This window comes from Dromiciops gliroides, chromosome 2 (assembly GCF_019393635.1).
Source record: "Dromiciops gliroides isolate mDroGli1 chromosome 2, mDroGli1.pri, whole genome shotgun sequence".
Taxonomy (NCBI): Eukaryota; Metazoa; Chordata; class Mammalia; order Microbiotheria; family Microbiotheriidae; genus Dromiciops; species Dromiciops gliroides.
Window position 1 is genome coordinate 564483524 of NC_057862.1, and position 24100 is coordinate 564507623.

At 35.0% G+C, this 24100-nt stretch overlaps 1 protein-coding gene across 3 annotated transcripts in view; it reads right to left on the reverse strand.

The window, feature by feature from the left end:
- Positions 1-24100, reverse strand: part of MACROD2 (mono-ADP ribosylhydrolase 2) — a 2303223-nt gene that overhangs the window by 791060 nt on the left and 1488063 nt on the right. For all 3 annotated transcript variants that reach the window (XM_043982733.1, XM_043982732.1, XM_043982731.1), the window contains exon 7: positions 2920-2950. In XM_043982733.1, coding sequence (XP_043838668.1) covers positions 2920-2950 — 31 coding nt within the window. The remainder of the gene's footprint in view (positions 1-2919; positions 2951-24100) is intronic.

Genomic DNA, 24100 nt, shown 5'->3' on the forward strand with positions numbered 1-24100 from the left:
TGACAGTCCTCTGCCTGACAATTGGAGTCCTTTACAACTTGGCGGCAGGTTACTTTTCCATGTTTATTATGCATCACTCTATGTATTTTTCAGTCCAGTTAAAAGGGTCTTTTAGTTATTCCTCACAGAGGTATTCCATCTCTTCTGTCTGTACTCTTATACTAACTGACCATCATGCCTAAAATGAACTCCCTACCTTTCTTCACCTCTTGGACCCTCAAGCTTTTTTCAAAGTTTAGCTCAAATGTTGTTGTTGTTGTCGTTCAGTCATATTTGACTCTACATGACTCCATAGACTGAATTGTCCATGGGGTGATCTTGGTAAAGATCCTGGAGTATTTTTCCATTTCCTTCTCTAGTGGATTAAGGCAAACTGATGTTAGATGACTTGTCTAAGGTAGCATAGCTAGTAAGTGTCTGAGGTTGGATTTAAATTCAGGTCTTAATGACTCTAGGTTCAGCATTCTATCTGCTAAGCCATCTAGCTGCCTCATCAGCTCAAGTCCCAACTCCTAAATCAGATCTTTCCTGTTGCCCCCATTTGCTAACATCTGCACCAATGAGATTACCTTGCATTTACTTTGCGTGAGATAAGACCATTATATAACAGGGTCATCCTCATCCTACAGTGTCAATAAAGCCTTTTATAGAATTTGATTAACCCTGACTGCTAAAGCTTCAAGGCTGCATACCCCTTAAAGCAACTTCCTGATAGCCCCTGGCATTATTAATGTGGCTTCCTGGTCAACTAAGAGTAGAAGAAAAACCAGCCACATGGAGTCAGGCTAGCTTCTGTCTGAGTAAACCTCCTTTTGTTAACTGATGAATGACTTATAAGTGCCCATTTTTTTATATTATCAAATCTTAACTAACAGGGGACTGCTCTGAGTCAGGCCCACCCTTCACACTTTTTATATATGCTGCATATATATTTATGCATTCATGTTGTCTTCCCTGAAAGCATTTTTAAGATAAGGATTCTTGGTATCTAGCATAATGGCTGGAAGGAAGCAGGTGCTTAATAAATATTCTTAATTGTCATTAATGATCTTCTTTGAATTGACTTAATAAGACAATCCTTTCCAACAATAAATCTGAATCCAAAAAACATTCTGAAAAAAGGACAAAGTTTCTGTTCCCCCTTTGCCCCTAGCACCTAAGCCTGCTGTTCTATGGAAGATAAAGCTGAATTCTTATCCAGTTTAATTATCTAAATTTAGCTTGTCTGTTAAGGAAACATAATTACAGAAACACAATGTTTTGTTTGTATAAGTAATAATGTCATTCACCTAAGACAATAGTTATGCATCTAGGATGGAAAATTTGGCCCCAGTTGTGTATAAAATACAGTTTGGCCTCCTTACGGTGGGTTCTGACTTTTTCAGGACAGGAGATAAAGATGAAGAAAGAGAGAGGTACAAGAGAGTAATGTCAGCACCTTATAGTGGAAAAAAAAAAGTTTGTTTCAACTGTACCTGGTTTTCTCTCTTAATTCCATTCAAGTATACATTTCCAATTCATTTCTCTCTGGGACTATCAAAAACAAGGTACCAGATCAAATAAAGTAAATCTATTAAATTGGACAGCAAGCAAGATATGGACTGAGTTCAACTTTGACTTCTAATAAGCTCAAAGTATTTTTCTAGGCTCATACATATTTTATTCTTCCCTCAAGGGTCTCCATGTGTAAAGCCAAAGGGGTCATGAAGAATTTCTCTTAAAACCCAGAATCCAAAAGCTGTTTTCCCCCTTCATAGAACTCAAGCCATCTGAATTTACATTAAAAATCACCAAACATCATTATTAATGGTCTGAGAGAAAACAAAGAAAAATACAATTTAGGTGGACAAATGTTTAGAGAATTTTAAGTAAGTGAAAACAAGTGATTGTAGCAACATTTTCCTTCTGACTGTAAATGAAGCAGTTGCTATTCAAAACAATCCATCAGCTGCAAGATAAAAATATGTTTTGTTTATTAAAATTTTATAGAGCCATTAACAATCCATTATATGTTGCTTTTATAAACTGCAGTTTACATATATATGTGTGTATACACACATACATGTATATACATACATATACATCCATTTGCATATGTGTTTATGTCTAAATACATACACATACACATATATAGATATATAGACATATTTACCCCCAATACATAGTACATTTGTATATACTATGTACATCTGTGTGCATATGTACACACAATCTTGGTATTATGAAAGGCAGTATATGATAAAGAAAGAATGCTAAAATTGGAGTTGAAAAGACCTAGGTTCAAATCTTGCTTTTGACAGTTATAAATATAAGTACTTCGCCTAAGCTCTCTAATCCTTCAATAAGTAACTCTAAGACTTAACTACTAAAATATGGTTAAAGGAGATAACATACCCTAGAATCAACTGATCAATAAGAAATTATTGCATATATAAAGTTTTTTTTAAAAAAAAGAAACTGTTCTGCCCTTAAGGACTTTGTATTACTTAGTGGTCAAGAGCAAGGGGAAATAATGATTTATATATTTAGCTTAATTCTCTTTTATTATTTTATACATATAACAACCAAAAAAAAAACGATAGTAAAGAAATTTAAAATCTACAGTGTCTATAAACTATTCTCAAGAGTGTACAACATTTTTTGGCGGGGGCGGGGAGAAACATGATGAAATCCCATTACAACAAAAAGCTTTGTACAACAAAAGATATCCAAGTGAATAACTTAAACATTTTTCAATACAGTCCAATTCTACAAAAGCAAACAATAATGTATATAGTCTTTGGGGATTCTAGAATGAGATTTGATCAACATTTAAAGGATATATTAAGTACAGGCAGAAAAAAATACCTTTTTTATTAATAATTACCTTTACCTTTAGTTATAAATGACAGAACATTATTTATAATAAATTGTACTTACCATAAATTCCTGTGGAAATGCAGGGGAATGCCTGTGGATTAAGAAAAAATTGAATGTTAAAAGAATAAAACTTTGTACAAAACCATATATTTGGGAAGTCTTAGCACAGGACAAGAAGCATAGTAAGGTGATTTTAAATGTTTATTATTGTTATTATTAATATTACTACTACTACTATTTGACAATAGGAGATGATGTATCCAAATAGACTAGATTTGAGATGGTCTGTCTAAATGACATTTTGAATAACAGAGATCTACTCTTTTTAATCGGACAAGAACTTTGGAAGCCACTAAGAATAAGCTTAAAACTTTACATAAAATAAATCAACAGATGTTAAACAATGCTGCATAGTTAGCAATTTATTAGCTATATCCCTAATGTGAAATATTAATAATTCAACTATGAAGAAACTAACCCTGATATTCTTTTGCTACTTAATGAGTTCACAAAAAAGTAATATGTTCCCTTTCCAATGTTATGAAGCTAAAAGAGCAACCCCTATAACAGTCTCCCCTAAGAAACAGGCTATGTTTTCATTGCAAGAGGCAGAGAGCAGAGTTGTCTTGCTCCTTGCAGGGTGTCTCCAAATGGGGAAAAAAAAAACAGAAAAAAGTACGCTAGCCATGAGGAAGATTATGGTACACTTTAGGCACTAGAAGAGGGAGCCAGATTCTCACTCCTAACATATATTAATGTAGGAGTGCAGTCAGAATGCTCAACTTGAAATCAAGGACTGATAATAGTGGCTTGAACAAAAGCAAGCAAGCCATTTAACTTCTGTGAGGCTCAGTGAATATGGGGATGATAATATCTTTAGTATCTACCTCACTGGGTCATTGTTGTGAGTTACAAGCACATATTTCACAATATCTAAAATGCTTCATGAGAATTAATTATTATTATTAGATCAAAATTTCCCCAACTGGGCAAAACATGGTGATGGTGGCTAGGTCTTCACAATAGATTTGTCTTAGAGTTAGAAGCCCTTCCAATCAGGTACAAGACAGACACAGAGAAATGGTCTGACTGCTACTTTGACAAGAACAACTGTTATATAAAACTAAGAAAAACAGTTAAGGGAATTGATTAGATAGGCTACTCCCTATAGCACAGAAGGAAGCTTGAAGCAGTGAGAAAGTCACTTGGAGGAAAACAGCTCAGAATTTGGAGTGAATTGTTAAGAGCTACAAGAACCTTCTAGGATTAAGGAAAGAATAAGTGGACGGTAGGGATCCTGAATTAAGACAAGTAGCAAATTGGCAACATGAGGATAAGGAAGGCAGTGTTTGGAAGCAGAAGTGGGAGGGAAAGAAAATAAATGTTTGTTAACTGAAAAAAATACATTAAAAAGGTCATGCAGCCAGAAGTCAGGGGTCTTATGTTTCTGTCCCTGCTCCTCCATTAGTGGTCTTAAGTCAATCACTTACCTTCCTATGAATGACAGAATTTACTGGCAGTGTGACCCTGGGCATTTAACCGCACTTCACCTCTCCTTGCCTCAGTTTCCTCAACTATAAAATGGTAACAATAACAGCACCTCTCTCAGGATTGATGTGAAGATCAAATCAGATAATATTTGTAAACAGTACTTAGCACAGTGCCTGGCACATAGTAGATGCTATACAGAAGTTCCTTCCCTTCCCCTTCTTCCTGCTTTCCCTTCACAGTTTCTAGAAAAAAGTAATAATACTGTCAGTCCTACTGTATGCATAAATTGTAAAGACTAGTGAAAATCTAGTATGATTATAAGAAATTTAGTGGGGTACCTCAAAATGCTAGAAAAATGATTTTTAATTCTACTTTTGCTTTAGATTGATACTGTATCTTTTTTCTCAAAATATAGAGCCAAAGAAAAAATGCTAGTTTGTGAGTAAGAGGAGTTGGGTTTATGTCTTAGCTCTGTTATTTAATATACCTTTATTATCTTGAGCAAGTCATTTAATTTCTCTGAGTCCATATTTCCTTTCATTTCTAAGTCAATGGCCTTATGATTCCAAATGTCTTAATATTTACAATACTGGCTTAAGAAGGTATTTATTTCATTAAAAAAGGAAGTAAAAGTTACTGCATTGAATGGTATTTCAGTCATAATGTGTCCAAAGAGACCTTTGCAAAGGCCTATACTAAGTAAGAAGTGTCACCATCTAGTGGCACTTATTTCGAACTTCAGACACAAGGTTCATGAGTTCTAACAAGGAACTGAGGTTTGTGTTTGGCAGATTCAACACACTTCATGACAATTGTCATGGGGCACACAGAAAATAAATGACAATATTTCTACCCTCAAAGTAGTTAAATCTTGTTTTGGAGACAATTCTAAGATGCATGAGACAATAAACACAAGAGAGCATGTGGAGATTTAAACTGAATAATTCATCCTCTAAACAACACAAGAACTATTTGGGGGGGGGGGGCGCAATGAGGGTTAAGTTACTTGGCCAAGGTCACACAGCTAGTAAGTGTCAAGTGTTTGAGGCTGGATTTGAACTCAGATCCTTCTGAATCCAGGGCCAGTGCTTTATCCACTGCACCACCTAGCTGTGAACCCAAGCACTAATTAACACAGGTTAGGAAACTAGGGGTTTGCCATTATGCAGGCCTCAATATAAAAATACAAAAGGAACATAATAGAAGGAACAAAGGAAGGAAGGAAGGGAGGGAAGGAGGAAGGAAGCAAGGGAGGGAGGGAAGGAGAGGGGAAGAAAGGAAGAAAGAAAAGCATTTATTAAACATCTATTATGTTCCATGTACTGTGTTAAATACTTTACAAATATTATCTCATTTGATACTCACAAGAATCCTATGAGTTAGATGCTGTTATTTTCCACATTTTACAGTTAAGGAAACTGAGGCAGACAAAGGTTAAGTGTCCTGCCCTGGGTCATATAGCTAGTAAATGTAGATCTGAACTCAGGTTCACAGAAGACAATAAACTGGGTAATTTTAAAATTGTATTTCACCGAATGTATCGCCAATCAAGCCCAAATCACCATCCAACTTTCTACAAAAGAGAGAAAGCTTATTGTGCTACTTCCATCATTCCCTTACACATATTTGATGAGTATTATAACAAACATATGATTAGTAGCTTTGTTACTTCTTTAAAGGAGATACAACATATGAAAATGCATTGAGAAAGTATAAAATAGTTTATAATAATTTGATATTTCATTGATCTGCTGTCTTATCAATCTAATACCAGATTGGAAACTGCCTAGTCATTTCTGTCTAGTCATTTTGTTCAGTTCTTGTCCATTTCCTACCAACGAGCAACCACAGGGAGTCAACTTAATATGTTGGAACAATTCCTTTAGGTCTCTGGAAATTATGTGAATTTCCAGCTATCTCATGAACTATTAATTACCATTAACACCATGTGACTGACTCCTCTTTTTGTCATAATAAATTTCTCTGATTAGATCCTTGGTACTGTCCAACATTTAAATATTTGGGTAGGAGTTGAATCCTAATATATATGCATGTCTTTTTAAGGATACAATTAGTTAAGAACCCAGCAAAGGACACAGAGAAGGAATGGTCAGATAGGTAGGAGGAAAACCAGGAGACAGTAGTGGCCCAAAACAGAGAAAGTTTTATCAAGGAGGAGAGAGTGAATCAAAGGCCACAGAGAGGTTAAGGAGAATGAAAAGGCTATTAGATTTAGCAACTAAGAGATCATTAGTTACTTTGGATAGAGTATTTTCAGTGGAAAGAAAAGGACAGAAACCATATTACAAAGGGTTAAGAGAATGAGAGGAAAGCAAATGGAGTTGAATTACAAAAGGGAAGTGGATTTCAAAGTCCAGATTTGAACCTAAATCTTCCTGTTTCTAAACACAATGTACTATCGTCTATGGCATACTTTTGTTTTTAAATACACACACACATGCATATACATATATATGAATATATCATATATTGATAACTCAGTTGTAATATCTTTTTAGGAAGCTGCTTGGGGAACTCAAAAATAAATTGATTTTCCCAACAGCCATAATAGCACGTGTCAGAGGCTGACCTGGAATCCCAGTCTTTATATCATTTTCTCCCTCTTTTCATGCTTGCTGCCCTCTAATACAGCTTCAAGGGAAGGGGGAGTGAGCCCAGAGACAGTAACACATATTAGTTACCACATTTGTGTTTTTTTTTCAATACCACAAACTAAGTCTCTTATCCTTTGCAGTTTTTACACTATTCATAGAAGATGAGATGATAGCTTGAATGCTTAATGCTATCTTTTCATGGACTCAGATCCCTGCTTTGTCTTCAAATCTCAATCAGGAGTCTTAGTGGGTGTACCAAGGTATAGCTACTGCTATGTTTGTGCTCACAAGGATAATAATTCCATCCAAGTCAGATATGCTTTATGGGATTGCCATCTTGAATGTAAGAGCAGACAGTAGTGTCATTGAAGATAACTATGGTAACATTACTTCATTAATCATTATATAAACATGATAAGAAAATAAAATATAATGAATTAAAAGTATTTTAAAAGCTGTTTTATGTAACATATGTAAACTAATTTTTAAAGAAAATATTTATTAAAGTTTTATTTTTAATTTTCCCCTTCATTTCACTCAATTATGGAATTTCAGAGTTGAAAAGAAAGTCAGTAGCTATGTATTTGAAACCACACCAGAAAAGGAATTCCCTTTACCATCATAACTGACAAATATTCCCCCAGCCTTGGCTTGCCCATTTTTAGGAACAAGGAGCCTTTTCCCTCACAGTACAACCCATTTGACTTTCAAGACTGCCTCTGCCTTTTTGCAAATGCCACCCTCTACTCCTAGTCATGCATTAAGGGTTCAAATCAGTATCTTCCCTCTTTGTAAGGTCTAAGAATAAAAATTACAGTCCTTTATTTTCATACAATTCTTATAATTTGACCTCTTGGGACAAAAATGATCATTTAACTTGGTGTTCCTAATACAGGACCTTTCTTTAATGTAATAATAGAATAAGCACCTAATCAAAGATGAACTATTCTCTAGAAAAATTTTCCTTTGCTGTGCGATCAAGCATATACTTCCAAGTACACATTTTCTAAGGCTTACTCTAGTTTTTCTTACTGTTTCAGACTTTTCCTTCATTCCTTCTTCTTCAGTCTTTTGAAAGAATAAGGATAAATTCAAAGTGACTAAGATATCTTCTTGTCCTGACACTAACCTTTACTGTCACCCAATACTAAGATTATTGTTCATAAAATACATTTCAAACTCTTGTCTTCAACTTACTGTTTATTCTTTGCAAAAGAAAAATAATTCTTCCTCTCCTGCTGTGAGTTCCTACACTCAAGTTAAGCCCCAGAATTTTAATTAACCTGAAATTACTATTATGATGTCAATATTTGATTCACAAGCAGCCTAGCATAAGTGAAAAGAGGAGTGAACTCAGGCAGGAGATCTGATTTCTAATAATGCTTCTACACTTAGTAGGGTGATTTTATTTAAATCATTCTTTAGACATCAGTTTTCTCCACTGTGGAATGATATAAGGTTGGGGGATGACTGAAAAAAAGGAAAATATTTTTGCAAGCACCAATATAAGTAATGACCGAGAACTTTGTAAAAATGGTGTTTGTTTATTTAATGGTAACACCATAAATTTAGAAGCATGGACTCTGTATTTGACTACAAATTATGTTAAATAATCTTTTCCCAAGAACTTTAATCACTTGCCTCCTGAGAGAAGCATTTGATATAAAGATTTCTCACCCCCTCCCCTTTCAATCACATCCCTTCTTATCTTTGGTACATTTTGTTTTTGCAAAAGGTTTTGAGTTTCAAGTAATCAAAGTTACCCATTTTATCTTTTGTAATTTCCTGTGTCTCTTGTTTGGGTCAGAATACATTTCCTGGCCACATCTGGGATATATATATATATATATATATATATATATATATATATATATATATATATATATATATATATATAATTTGTTTATCTTCTAATTTTTCTATAACATGATTTTTAATATTAATGTCATGGATCTATGTATAAGGCAGCTAGATGGCATAATGGATAAAATACAGGGTCTTGAATCAGGAAGACTCATTTTTCTGAGTTCAAAGTTGACCTCAGATACCACTTTCTAGTTGTGTGACTCTGGGCAAGTCACTTAACCTTGTTTACCTCAGTTTCCTCATCTATAAAATGAGCTGATGAAGGAAATGGCAAACCACTCTAGTATCTTTGTCAAGTAAACCCCACATGGGGTCTGAAGAGTCAGACACAACTAAAATCAACCAAAAGTGAGTGAGGATGTTTAGAATGTATTACGGAATATGATATAAATTGTTGGTCTAAATCTAATTACTGTAAAATTGCTTTTCAGGTACCTCATATTTTTTTCTCAAAAACTTGTTTTTGATTGAAAGGGAAAGTGACAAATGTTGGAGGGGATGTGGAAAAATAAGGACACATTCATCATTGGTGGAATTGTGAACTGATCAAGCCATTTTGGAGAACAATCTGGAATTATGCCTAAAGAGTTATTAAACTGCTTATACCCTTTGACCCAGCAATACCACCACTTGGTCTATTTCCAAAGATGATTAGCGGAAAATGAAAAGAACCTATGTGTTCTAAAAGGTTTATAGTGGGTCTCTTTGTGGTGAAAAAGAACTAGAAATTACAGGGATGCTTGTCAATTAGAGAATAGCTGAATAAATTGTGGCATATAATTGCAGTGGAATACTTACTACTATGTTATAAGAAGTGATTAGCTTAATGACCTTGGAAAACATAGATAGACTTACACAAAATAACAAAGAATGAAATGAGTAGAATCAAGAGAACATTGTATACAGTAAGAGTAATATTGTTTTAAGAACAACTTTGAGAAAAAAAGTCATTTTGACTATTATAAATACCAAATTAATGACAAATGACATGTGAAGAAAGATGCTATCTACATCCAGAGAAACAACTGATAAATAGAAGTATATATAAAATAATTTTATATACATATATCTGTGTATATGCATGAGTGTAATGGTAGCCATCTCTGGGGGGGGTAGAAAAAAGGAAAAGGAAAGAAATTTACATGTAATTATATTTAAAATGAATAGCAAGTTGCATATAGATTTGCAGTTTCATTTGTAATTTATTATATTATTTATAGAAATGCTTATTTTTCCATAAATTAAACATAAAATAAAAAATTAAAAGAAGTGTTTTCCCTTAGATAATTTATATTTTCTAGTTTGTTAAACAGTGGATTATTGAGTTCTGTTGTTTCTTATTTTCTCTTTTTTACTCTGTGAGGGAAGCATTTGTAAAGGATAATTTAGAACTAAATTACTCCTCAAGTCACTAAAGAGCTATGAAGGATCTGAGACTACAGACTATTGGCTAAACACACTATAGTAGATTTTCTGGGGTAGCAAATACCAAAACTAGGGAAAGAGTAAAAGTTGGGGGAGGGGGGACTGAGAAAGTCAATTTATTCATTCTGTCCCATTTAAAGTAAATTTATACATGCTATATACCCTGATACTGTTACTAGGTGATAACATGTTTCAACCAATCAAGCAATGAATAAATCATAGACTTTAGACTAAATGTGAAAAAGTCTTTGATCAACTGTATTGACATTGCATCAGAGAATGATTAGATTTGTTGGCATTATTAATCCCTATGAAGCCTGTGTAAAACACCAGAGTTAGTTCAGAACCTGAGGAATTTGAACAATCAAAGAGACTAAAGCAATACTGTTAAATTCCTGAGAAGGGATTGATTGGGAAAGAGGATCAAACAGTTTTGGTATGGTCTCCTCATCCTCCACCTTTTAACTATAGGAGTGCTATTTTCTTCAGGATCCAAAGACAGACTAGCTACAGAATAAAGTTCTACAAAGAACAGAAAAAAAAAAAAAACGACACCATAACCAAGAGGAATATCTGAGATAATTCAGCAAAAGAAATCTTCTACCCCCTTGCGACATGTTCTTTAAGCTTGACCTCACTTTCCCACTAGCTTGTGTGACATAGATTAATATTTTTGGTTGGGGAGGGCATGTTTTACACCAGTTATTCTTACCCTGTCACCTTAGTAAATACCGCTTATTAATGTCTAATTAAATCAGTTTGAGAATAAAGGCAGAAAAGATACTCATGGGGGCTGCTGATAACATAGCATAACATAACATAGCATAGCATTGAATTGCATAGCATAACATAACAAAACATATAATGTACTATACTATACTAAAATATATAATATTATACTGTATCAAATATGGCTTCTCCATACTCTCAAGTCTTTAGAGGTTGCTCTAAATGTTAAAGCAGTAGATAAATGATGGATAGATAGATAGATAGATAGATAGATAGATAGATAGATAGATAGATAGATAGATAGATAGGTATGGTAGGTAGGTAGGCATCTCTTAGGTTGTTCTGAGGTTTTCAGACAGTTGTTATATAGATATAAATGCACACACGTGTATATATACACATATGTTACATATACAAATACATATATCTATATATACACATGTGTGTATATGTATGTGTGTACATGTATAAAACCACTACCCTAACACTGGAGAGTAACTTCTAAAGCCTAAGAGGTTAAGTAGCAGATTCTCTATTCACTTGGGAGTTGGTGTGACCACTTCAGAGAATGACCTACAATGGGGAAACTAGCATATGAAACATGCCTTAGATTTTCTTCAGTCTCAAAAGAAATAGAATATGGGAATATAAAATGTAGTCCTCAGTGTGTCGAGTGAAAGTGTTAAAGATAATGATCTATAGCCAAGAAGTTCTGTTTATGTGAATTCAATTTTTAATTAAACCTCTACTATCTACTATATTCAAAGCACTGTGCTAGACAAAGAGTTTGGAATATGAAGACAAACAAAACAGTCTCTGTTCCCAAGGATCTTATATTCTAGGTTGAATGAGGAAGAAGGTGAGGTGACAGAAACTACAGAATCACATTTTAGTAATGATGATCATAGTTTTCCCATAATCTACTCATGAGACTGGATAACGTAGATTTTTTCCAATTATCTAGACACTGACTAACTGCTAGATATATTTCTTCTAGCCCTTCTTTGCGGAGGAGACAGACAATCTTGTGTAGAATTTAAGGGAAAAAGAGAGTTATTATAGTGCTACAATTTTAGATGAAATGTCATGTCTTTATACTTTCTATGGTATAAACATATGCAGAGAAGGTTCCTGTATCCTCAGTTAATAACAAATGAATAAGCAAATAGATAATTGAATGGAAAAAAATAAAGTCACACCAAAAGCATGTATAGGCAAACACATCCACCGTAAAGTTGCTCCAACCAATGTCTTTTTCTAATATCATCACAAATACATTGTAACCAAATTTAACAATTAAGTCTCAAGATTCTGTTAAAGTATTTTTTGGCCAATAATACACTTATAATAATGTGTTTGTGTAGGTAACTGCCCAACATAATGTTATGTCACCTAAAATTTGTTTGTCACAGAGCCATAAAGTTTCCAGAAGTCATAGAATTTTCCTCACTTTAAATCTATAAGTAAATACTGGATTTCCACTTACTATTGCTATCTGGGGGATTCTCAGTAAGGACCAGCTTGAATCATATGATCTCAGAGATCTCTATCAGGTATAAGATTTCAAAATTCTATGTTTCTTTATACCTGTTCTGAATTCTAGTACATATTTTTTCTGTCATACCCCCAAATGTATACATCCCAAGTGCAAATAAAATGTACTAGAGAAAAAATAATTCAATGAAAACTTGAAGTAGATGATGCTAAAATATTCACTAAACTATTTGGAACATGTTATACAAGTTTACATAGCTAATATAATTAAAAGGAATGTCTGGTGTCCCTACCACCCTCTTTCACATTTAGAAATTACTATAGTAAAGCCCATTTATTATCAGCTGCCTTCATGTGTATAACTATTCATCATCATGTATTATAAAACAAAATATTACACAGTCATGAAATGGTAGTACTATTCCCAACTTTATGTCTTCCAAAAAGGCAGCTGGATTATTTCTACTGTAAATATACTAGAACGCAATATGTTACAAATAGCAAAGGGAAGAAGTTGCCTTTATTTGAAAATGTTAATATTACTGGCAGATATGGTTTACTGTATACTATGCATGTATGAAAATGAAAATAGTGCAGTATAAACTTGCTGAGTCTTAAAAGTATGCTAAAAAAGGTGCTAAAATGTGAGTTCTGGTTCAAAGCATTGAAATTTTTTAAAGTTCTTTTTTATAGACATGAAGAAAACAGAGAAAACATTTTAGCTATAAATCATGACCCATATCAGATCAATAGCATGACTCACATGCCTTTGCAAAAATAAAGTTTTGTAGCAATAGACCAAAATATATCTTAATGTTCCTTCCAGGTTACTAATATTATCGAACTGATATATATGTATATGCATGTGTGCATGCATATGTGTATGTATTTATGTGTATACACATAAACATACACATATGCATATACCCATACCCTTGTATGTATATATGCACATATAGACATGTGCACACACATGCTTATACATACTTACACACATACACACACAAAAACACATACATATATCAAATTGGAAGGTTGACATAGAGTTGATGTGTTTTTCAGGGAGCTGTGTTTTTAACCTCTTAAAATATATTCAACTGGTATCATGCCTTCTTGTTAAATTTTGTTATTTAGGATCAATCATAAGATAAATGGTAGTGTTATTGAACTGATATAGATTCAAATTTGACTTCTGATATTTTTCACCTGTTTGAGCCTCAGTTTCATCTGAAAAAGGGGTAGAATAATTCTTGTTTTACCTACTTTATACATTTGTTGTGCTATTCTAGTAAGATATTCTATTTAAAGTAATTGATAAACTTTAAAGCTCTATATGAATGGTCATTATTATTATTTTATAATCATAAAATTAAAGACAGAAAGATGAAAAAAGAAAGATAAAAATGTGGGAATAGGTAAAACAGGTTAGCTTATAGATCTAAGCATTACACCAGAATAGATTTAGGTTGTTAATAGGAGGAGAGTGAAGAAATGTGATTAGTGGGGAAGGGAGAGTTTGGGGATAGTACCCCCAATTTAAAACAGTTTCCTGTGGTCTCCAAAAGAACATGGTCCTTTCTGGACCTGGAACTGGAGATTTTGAGTTCAGAGAAGTTCATATTTCTGGAGCAATATATTGTTGTCTTGAAGTATATAGGAAGGCTTTTACTGTAAAAATGATGACTTGTTTTACTTGGCTGAAGGACATAGAACTAGAGAGAAGGAATGGAAATTATAAAGGGGCCAATTTAGATTTGATCTATGGAACAATATCCTATAACTGGAATTGTGGGCTGATTGGAAGGCCATGAGATCTCATCTCATTGGATATCTTCAAGCAAAGTCTGGATTTTGCAAAGCATTTTCAGGGATGTGGTAAAGTGGTAATTACCTTCCATTTCTCATTCTCATTCTCTTGGTTGCACTAGCCATGTCCGCCATCACTTGGCTGCCACTGAATCCCAGATCTTGAGAGTTGCAAGGGACCTCTTTGGTCATTTGATCAATCCCACATATGAAAGCAATCCTAAAACATGCTTAGCAAGGGATCATACAACTTTGGCTTGAAGAACTCCAAGGAGGGTCCTTCAAGCAGCCCACCCAGGCATTAGTTGCCAGGACCAAATAGTGCAGAGTTTTGTCTCCAATTTGGAAGCCACTGTGAAGTCTTTTCCATAGAAGGAAAAGAAGGTGGTATATTAAGAAACAGTTCTTTGACATGACACCAGACAAGTGTAGAATAGACTAAATCCACTTATTCCCATTGTAATACTCTTTCCAGCAGGGTGTATTGGGCTTACTTTTTTTCCTCTGAATGTATTAATCTGCCAGAGAATCACATCATTAAAGGGAGCAGATTGTTAGTTTACCGACACATATGTGAGTTTAATGCATGCAGATTTTTTGACACCTCAAGTCCCTTAAAATTCAATATGTTAATCTTCTGTGTAAGTTGCACAGTTTCATCTCAGCCCTACCATCATTTTCATATTCTGGCCTTAAGTTAAATGAATAAAGAGATATGAGTTTACATATGGATACATCCATTGCTTAAGCCAATTTTATATGCAAGCACCTGTCTCCAATTCATATTAATAAGAGTTAGGTGAAAACATGGGGAGCCAATATTTCAATATGCACAGTACTGAAATGCCTGACTCTAGGATGGGGATTTTTAACCAAACAAGCTGGGATTATGCTGTTTGAATCAATATGCAAAGGCAAGAAATTCATCTTTACTTAGTCATACAGGAAGCCATTACTCAAACTTAATGCTCAGTTTACATTTAACAAGGGAATTAATTAGGGGATAATGACTAGGAAAGGGGTGTCTAAAGGGGGCACCCAGTAAGAATGACTAAAAGAAAAAAATGTAGCTAAGGACTGATTTTTGTCATCATTGTCAGATTTAAGAATTATATCTTGGTGTTGGAAAAAAACACACTGTGCTTTGTATTTGATCCTTCTTTCACAGTGAAGGATTTTATCAATTCAATCCATTATAGAAATGATTAAGGGGCAGTAGACTGGATAGAAACATACCAGGATTTTGAAAAAAAAACAAAAAACCTCTGGCTCAGGTTAGGTAAGCTACTTGTGCCAACTGTCAAATTATTTTCTTGCTTTTGATCATTACAACTACCAAAAAAAAAATCAAGCTGAAACATTGAGACTAGTAGACAGATGCTGTCTAGTCACCTTAAGGTGGTGCAAGTACTGTCTGTAGCCATCAACTAGATGAGCTGTGTGTTCTCTAATCACTCTCTCATAGGGAGATCAACTCATAAAACAGGCAGACAACATTTTGCAAAATATGACACAGCTGTTATTTACTGCTCAGGAGAGCCTATGACTAAGACAGCGGAGAGGCCAAATTTCCTTTTGCTCCTAGGGAGGAAATTGAGTATCCTTGCCAGGTTAAAATTCTGGCAAAGATGTAATGGGGGATTTGTCCTGTGGATGGGTGAAGGATACCAAACTTACATTATGGGCAAAAGTTTCAATCTCCAAAGTTTAGGTGCTTCTGCTAGAGTGAGAGATAGCTTTGCCTTCAGTGAAAGTTCAATATCCAAAGCAAGAAAAAGTAATTTTGATGATAATTACATTTTTTGCATCTTAATTAAGGAAAAGGAAAATAAAAGTCATCCATTGGCACAAGGTAGTTATGTCTTAGAGTGGGAAAAAAGCTTTTAATAGAAAAATATTTTATTACTTTTAAGCTTTTAAAGTGATTATTTTGCCTCTCACCCTTTGGTGGGCTTAGGTTCCTTTGTGTCTCTCTGACAGTATATTTTCAATCCACCGCAGATGACTATCTGTAGGGTGATGGAAATTGCCTTATTTATAAGTCTTTGAGACTCTCTTTCAACATGGAAAACAATGATTTTAATTGATGCAGACTTATTTTAGCCTATTAATGAAAGTTCAGGAAGACATTAAAAAATAAAATACTGAGACCAGGCTGATAGGCTCCTAACTACTTTGCCATAGGGCATTAACATCTTTCAGATGTTTAACATTAGCTCAGACTACTCTACATAATGCTTACCTTCCCCAAATTCACTTTCATCATATCATTCCCTACACTCAATGGCCTACAATGGCTCCCTATCAACTGATAAAAACTCTGCCTGACTTTCATTTTGTTTTTAGTTTTTGTGGGGCAATGGGGGTTAAATGACTTGCCCAAGGTCACACAGCTAGTAAGTGTCAAGTGTCTGAGGCCAGATTTGAACTTAGGTCCTCCTGAATCCAGAGCCAGTGCTTTATCCACTGTACCACCTAGCTGCCCCTCTGCCTGCCTGTCAAAGATCTTGGCCTTCCTGCCTAAAATTATTTATCACTAATATACACACCCCTCATTCTATAAGATCAGTCTCCTCACTGAGTGCTGCAATGCCTATCTATACACTCTACTTGATGTTTTTTCCTCTTTCTTTGAATCTTCCTCTCATGAAGCCATCTAAATATTCCTCATTCATCAAGTCACAGCTCAAGTCCCATCTACTCCAAGAAACTTTCTCTACTAACTCAAATTTGATTTTCCCTTTCCTTGAACTCTTGAATTTAAAGCCCTTTCCAGCCTTTCCCAGCCCACTTTCTTAGCTTCATAACACCTTATTCTCCTTCTTGTACTCTTTAATTCAGCTAAACTAACCTTTTTGCTATTCTACACATATGACAAGCCATCTCCTATATTCATGTCTTTGCTCTGGCATCCTCCAAAGCCATGGATGCAGGCTTTTCTTACCTTCATGTTTTCCTATCCCTTGTTTCCTTCAAAGTTCACTTGAGCATTCCATTTTATGTGAAGACTTTCCTGATCTCTCCATCTACTAGAGTCCTCTCTCCCAAAACAATCTTGTACTCATTTTATATGTAATCTCTATGCGAATTACATGAAAGTACATAAACATATATACACATGTATACATATATGTGCACATATTCATGTACATGTGCATGTAATATACTTAGACACACTTTTCCTCAAGTAGAATAGCTTCTTGAGCACAGAGACGGTTTCATTTTTTATGCTTGTATACTCAGCACGTAGCATAGTATCTGACATATAATTTGCATTTAATAATGCTTTCTGGGTTGATTGATTTGTGGTCAGAAAGAAACCATTTATTTGTTCTCTATTTGTTGCATTTGACTATATTTTAAAGTTCATAAAAGTCATTATCATGGCATATATTAAGACCATTATCATATTTTGTAACTCTCAAAATTAGAAATTTAGGATCCGGAGATCTGAATTCATTACCTGAGTCTGATATTAACCACCTGATCATCAGCAAATCACTTAAAAGTCAAAGCCTTCCTTTTCTTCTCATCTGTAAAATGGGGTAGTTGTTTTTGCATAAACTATCTCACAGGGTTATTGTTTGCTTTGCAAATCTCCATTTATTATACAAATGAGAGCCATTACTGTTAAAATTGCATCATTTAATCTGCTTGCCCAACTTGGTAGCTTCTCAAGCATTAAGATAAACAATAGGTTTACTCACAGCTCTCCTTGAAGTATCATCTTTGATTGTATTCAGTGACTTTTTATTTTTTTCTGTATGGACACTTCCTATAACTTCCAGAATTGTTTATTTTTAATTAGCAGTTTCTAATAATAGAAGTTTAAATGGGTTAGAAACATTGTCAAGTGTATTCTGTTCAAAAAATGCCTATTTCTTGAAAGACCGTAATCTAGCCAGTTAACAGTATAGGTTTGACTGGTTAGTCAATTAATATAAGAATAAATTGGACGGGATTGAGCAATTTAGTATCTTGGTTTTTTATCTGTGGATAGGAGTGAAGAGGGAAGAATATACTGAATAGGTTTCTAATATAGTATTTCACTAAGAGTAAGTGGAAAAACATAACACATATAATCATCTATTATGATCTATTAAAAAGGCATTGGACAGGACTCAATAACCAGAGCCAATCCAAGGCACACTGGTTGTGACAAGACAGATTTCAGAGGTCTAGAAGTACACTTGAAAGAACAGCTGGTCCTTCCCACTGCCTTCAGGCAGGTCTGTACCTTAACCACCTGTACTGTCTCCTCTACGCTGTCTTTTAAAGTCCTCCAAAGAAAGCAGTTTTAGACATTCTTTCTATAACTCATTCCAATGTCAAGCAACTCCTGATAGAGTTAGAAAATGCTGAGAAGAAGGAACAGCTGTGCATGGGAGATAGCAAGGCTATACATCTGTCCCCATTTGCCACCTGGTCTTAATTAAGATGTGTTGGAGTACACTCCTATTGCTGGTTTTTGTGAGAAGTGTACTGGTAGAAACCAGTGCTTGGGTATGTTAATCAACCTAATCAGTAAGAGAAACATAATTGTGGTGCAATAGTTCTTGAGTGGAGGAAGTCTCTATATGAGATGTTCAAGAGAGGTGAGTTGGCATGAAGTTTGGAAAGTAGGAATACAGAGTGACTACATAGAAAGAGGGAAGAGCAGCTTGAAGAAAAACTAGCTTAGAGGAAAGGACTCCATGGCGTTGGAAAGGAAAAGATCTTTTCTCTCTCAAATTATGATATAAAATGTTTTTTAAACATTTCGGTAGAAATAGAGAATTGACATTATTTTCTATCTGTTGGGGATACACAATGGGGAGTTGTCATGAAATTGTAGATCCTAGTCAATAACTTTGAGAAAGCTGACAACTGAAAACAGGCAAGAGTTTATGAACTTTAAAGAGGTACTGTCTATTCATTCTGCTTTGTCTAGTGTAGTCACTCAAAGCAGAGTGCTGAAGTGGGTGGAATTTAGATGCCAAAAAGAATTTCATTATTTCTATGAAGAAATGTCATGACATTTTCTATCCTGCAATGAATGCACAAGTTTGCAAGATTATGTTGATGTGATGATGACACTATTATCACATCCTGTAAATCAACCTGCATAAGAAAAATGCAAAACCTTCATCTAGATGAAAGCAAACGAAGGTACTTAGTCAATAATGGTTGTCTACCACATTAAAAAAATCTATTGCAGAATCACTATATTTTACATTTTCTGGAGTAAGGGATATTTTTGGAGGAGGGGATGCTACATAGAGATAACAATCTCTGGCACATTGTATTAAGGGAATTGAGAAAAATATGTAACCATTCACCTGCGATATTCTATGAGCTATAATGCATGGGACCATTTACCTAGATAACAGATTCAGTAATAGCATGGAGGTGGAGTTATATTTGGGTCTTAATTACACAGGTCTGAACTCTCGTCCACTGGCAGAGAAAATCATTATACATAATGATTCCTAAGTATCCCAGAAGGGTGGAACAATCAGGAGGCAATCTCACTTGTGCCATTCTAATCTCTAGCTTTAAACAGCTTGAAAATTTAGCCTGCTGTAGCCCTCTAATTTAAACTATGCAATGCAGGGTACAAAAAATGCCAGCAGTTAATTAAAGTATAGACTAAAGTTGTGTCTACACACATACAAAGGAAGGTAGAGAACTGAAGCAATTATCTGGATAAATCAATGGGAAAGGATGCTTGCTTTAGTCATTGAAATATTTTAGGCAAAATGGCCCTTTGGCCAGTTCTGGGCAAATTCTGCTCTTGTTCACTCCTTCACTCTGCATGTGTGTACTGTATGCCTTAATGGTGAATGAAAGGGAAGAGACAAAATTAAATATTTTTCCATGATAGGAAAGCAAAGACTGCCATGAAATTTTCAATAATAAATACAGATTGAGGGAATTGGAAGGAACCCAACATCACCAATTACTAAAGTTAGAGGGTTTGTTTTTTTTCTTAAATTCTCTATGGGGCGGTTTAATGGTAATAGAGACAGACATTTAGTTGTTTGAAGGGAATAAGCAAAAGTCATTAAAGTTACAGCCAAATAATATCTTCTGGGTGCTCTTCCCTCAAAATTCATTCTCATTTTAGATTTTAAAAATATTGCATGTAAAGAATTAAATTTCCTTGAACTTGCTTGGCCTTTACACATTTGATCCTTATTTGTCTCATTAGCATGAACAAAATTACCAGAGTTTTGAAGAACCAACTGCCTAACAGCAACTATTATTATTTACAGCTCTTTTCCCAACAGCAGTTCCACCTTTTAGAGGAATAATGAGAAACTAATTACCATCGATTTAGCACCTGAACTTCTAGGGCAGGCTTCAGTTGTCACCCCCTTGATAGTGGGCATTAGGAACAATGGAAATGGCAGCAAGCAATGTGCCAGGATGCTCTCAGAACCACCAAGCAGCCCCAGGTGCATCAACAAGACCAAGTGCATCCATCCTGACAGTCTGTGCCAAGACAGTTTCAATACCCCCAGTCTATACTGAGAGCTATTTTAGAGCAAGAAGTCCTCCATTGTCCTTCTTTGTGCTTTCAGATTTCTCTCTCTCTCTCTCCCCCCTCCCCCCCACCTTCCTCGCCCTCCCCCTCCCTCTCCCTCTTCTCTCAATGTGTGTGCATTGGTATGAATTTGCTGGGAAGTATGGATTTTGATGAGTAGAAAAGGTGATCCCCAAGAAACATTTTTTCTTCCAATATTTTGTTTCTTTGCAGTTACAACTATGTTGAATAGAAAATCAAATGAAGAGAAATCTTCTTAGAGCTGGAAATTTGCATATGGCTTTAGGAATCAAAGGAAAACCATTGCTGTAATTGGGAGTTGAGATGAACTCTGTATTGCTCTTAAAGGCATTTTTTTCCATCAGACTTTTATTATAAAGGGATACATTTCAGAGGATGTGATTTGGCTATGAAATGTTCAAATCCATACCGTGGCAGGTCTCTCCTATAATATTAAGAACCAATGAGAGAACAGAAAATCATTGAGCTGCAGAAAAGGGATTTTTAGTGTACCAAAACTTGACAATAATTTACTGGGGAGATTGTTCTAGGAAATCATTTTGGGGATGAACCAATTCAGAAAATTAAAGCAGAAAATTTGTGCCACTAGAAATGTATGCTATTGTTGTTGTTTTAATACATCTATCTTATTGCCTTCCAAGCTACATGGGACGGCTACTTCCAATGCTTCATTAGAGTTTGGACATGATTCTGGGATTCTGAAGCTTATGCTCATAAAATGCCAATTCTGGCACATGATATCAACATGAAAAGCTTTGTGTATGGGCCTTGTGATGGATGGTATTTCCATTATTTAAAGGCCACTCTGGCTGGGGTTGTGGATCAGTATCACTAGAATGGCCATTCAGCCACAGTACGTCTCAAGGGAGATTTCTAAGTTGTAGAGAGGTTTCAGTCTGTGGATGTGGAAAAAGTTCCCATTCCAATGAAATCATAGGTACTTAGAATATGAGGTGTTGATTGCATAAAGAAATTCTTAAATTTAGTTAATCTAACTGTGCCTGGAAAGATACCGCACCAAACTTAACTGTAAATTTCAGGCTGAGGGGTTTTGAATAGTTGTTGTTGACCATGTCAGTGACAGTGTCAGGAAAAATTTCTATCACTTGTTCCTGCTGAAATAAAATGCTGATTTACTCCTGAAATCCATCAGGATGAAGCATCTCATGTTCATAAGCATGATAACCTACTATCTTAGCCCAAAATAAATTAATTAAATTATCTTTGTCAGCTAAATGTATTGGACTGAAAAGTTGAAATAAAGAATGAAAACATCAGGATTTTTTGGATATGCTGAAGAATGTTTAATGAACTGATCCCATTCAAATTTAAATATCGTGACCTTACCTACCATGGATATTTAATGGTGACATTATGAAATAGAACTACATGGTAAAAATCACTTAGCAGAAGGGATATCAGTTCATTTCACAGACACTTATATACATATGTATGTATGCATGTATGTGTGTGTATATATATATATATATATATTTTTTTTTTAATTTGAACTGGTCACTGAACCAAGAAAGCACAGTGTTTTCTCTCATTTGCTTTGAACTTTCACATCAGTATCACTGATGACTCTTTCCTTTTTGTTCAGTAAACAAGCATTAATGATGCAATTCTTACATGTCAGTCACTGTGCTAAATGTAGGAAATGCTCCCCACCAAAAACTAAAAAACTCAATCCTTTCCCTCAGGTAGTTAACATCCTAATGCAGTAGACAAGATTCAAATGAACATGAATTGTATCTCTTTATACATGGAGATGTTTGTATACATACATACACACACACACACACACACACACACACACAGAATATAGCAGGTCCTGAGGTGGCATGAAGCCAAGAGTGAGTGACTGTTACAGGAAATTGGCCAATGAGTCCCCTCCTTATGAGTAAGTAAAGAAGGTTCAGCTGCTTTAGCTCCCTGCTTACAAGAGGGTAGAGAACTTCTTTCTGGAAAAACATGATGACATGTAGTGAACGTGGCCTGGTGCATGCACAGACTTTCTGTAATTTGTTCCATTCTGCTAATCACATGGTAAAGAAGAGTTTCTCTTATTGGCTACCAGAAATTGGAAATATTCAAAAAACTGTAGTCCACTATAATCACTGCTTTTGCTTTGACTTCTTCCTGTCTGGTGACATTCTGGTGAAAGAAGAAAGGAAATGCTAGAAAAATAGAAGTGTCAATTCCTCATAATCTAAGGATGACATAGAATCAGATTAAGGACCACAGTTCTTTGTCTCTGTGTTTTTATTTTGTTTTATGTGAAGGAAATTGCAGATGACTATGAACTCATGAATTTCAAGAGTTCAGGAGACTGATCAACCAAGAGGTCCAAGATTTGAATCTATGATAGGGTTTGCAGTCAGTCCAGTTCTGAGACTTCAAAGTGAATCCTTTGGGCCCAGTGGTAGAAGAGACAAGGACTTATTCATTAAGTAGTGATAGTATATTTGGATTTGAATTAGTGAGATCCATGCTATATAGAAACTCACATAAGTCTGAGTCCACTTTCCCCAGGGAATAATGTAATAAAGCGGAGAGTATGTCTTCAAAGTGTTCTTGCTGCTGTTCTTCCTATAGCTTTGAAATAAATATCCCTTTGTAAAGGGTAATTAGTGTTGATAGGTTAGTTGAAACTGAGGCATTAATAACTGGAATCTAACAATGAAAGAAAAACTATTGAGAAAGATCTCATTCCTCAGGGTTACTCCTAAAATCCTGAAGGGATGATATTGGCGGCCTAGTCTAGGAAGAAACAATCTAGGGTAATCTCTCTACGTGTATGTTTAATGTAATTCATAATGTTGGTACTGGGGGAAAGGGTGAGGGCTGAAAAGGCCATTGTCAAAAGACTGAGTTGAAGTCTGACCTCATTCACTAAAGAAGACAAGAAAGCCAGGGGGCAGAAGTGAAGAGGAAGAGCATTAAAGGGGAACCACACAGCATGGCCAATGAAAAGGGTGTGTCATTATAGTTGGCCAATGAAGGGTTGTGTTTGAGAAACAGCAAGCAAACCAGTGTATATAGAATGTAAAGAATGTGTAAGGGAGTAAAGAGTAAGGATACTGAAAAAGTAATCCGGGGACAAGTTATGGTCTTTAAATATGAAAAACAAAAGAATTTGTATTAGATCTTAGAAGTCATAGTGACCCACTAGGCTTATAATGCCGGGACCTAGAGTCAGGAAGAGCTGAGTTTAAGTCTGACCTCAGACACTTACTATCGATGTGACCCAGGGTACATTGCTTAA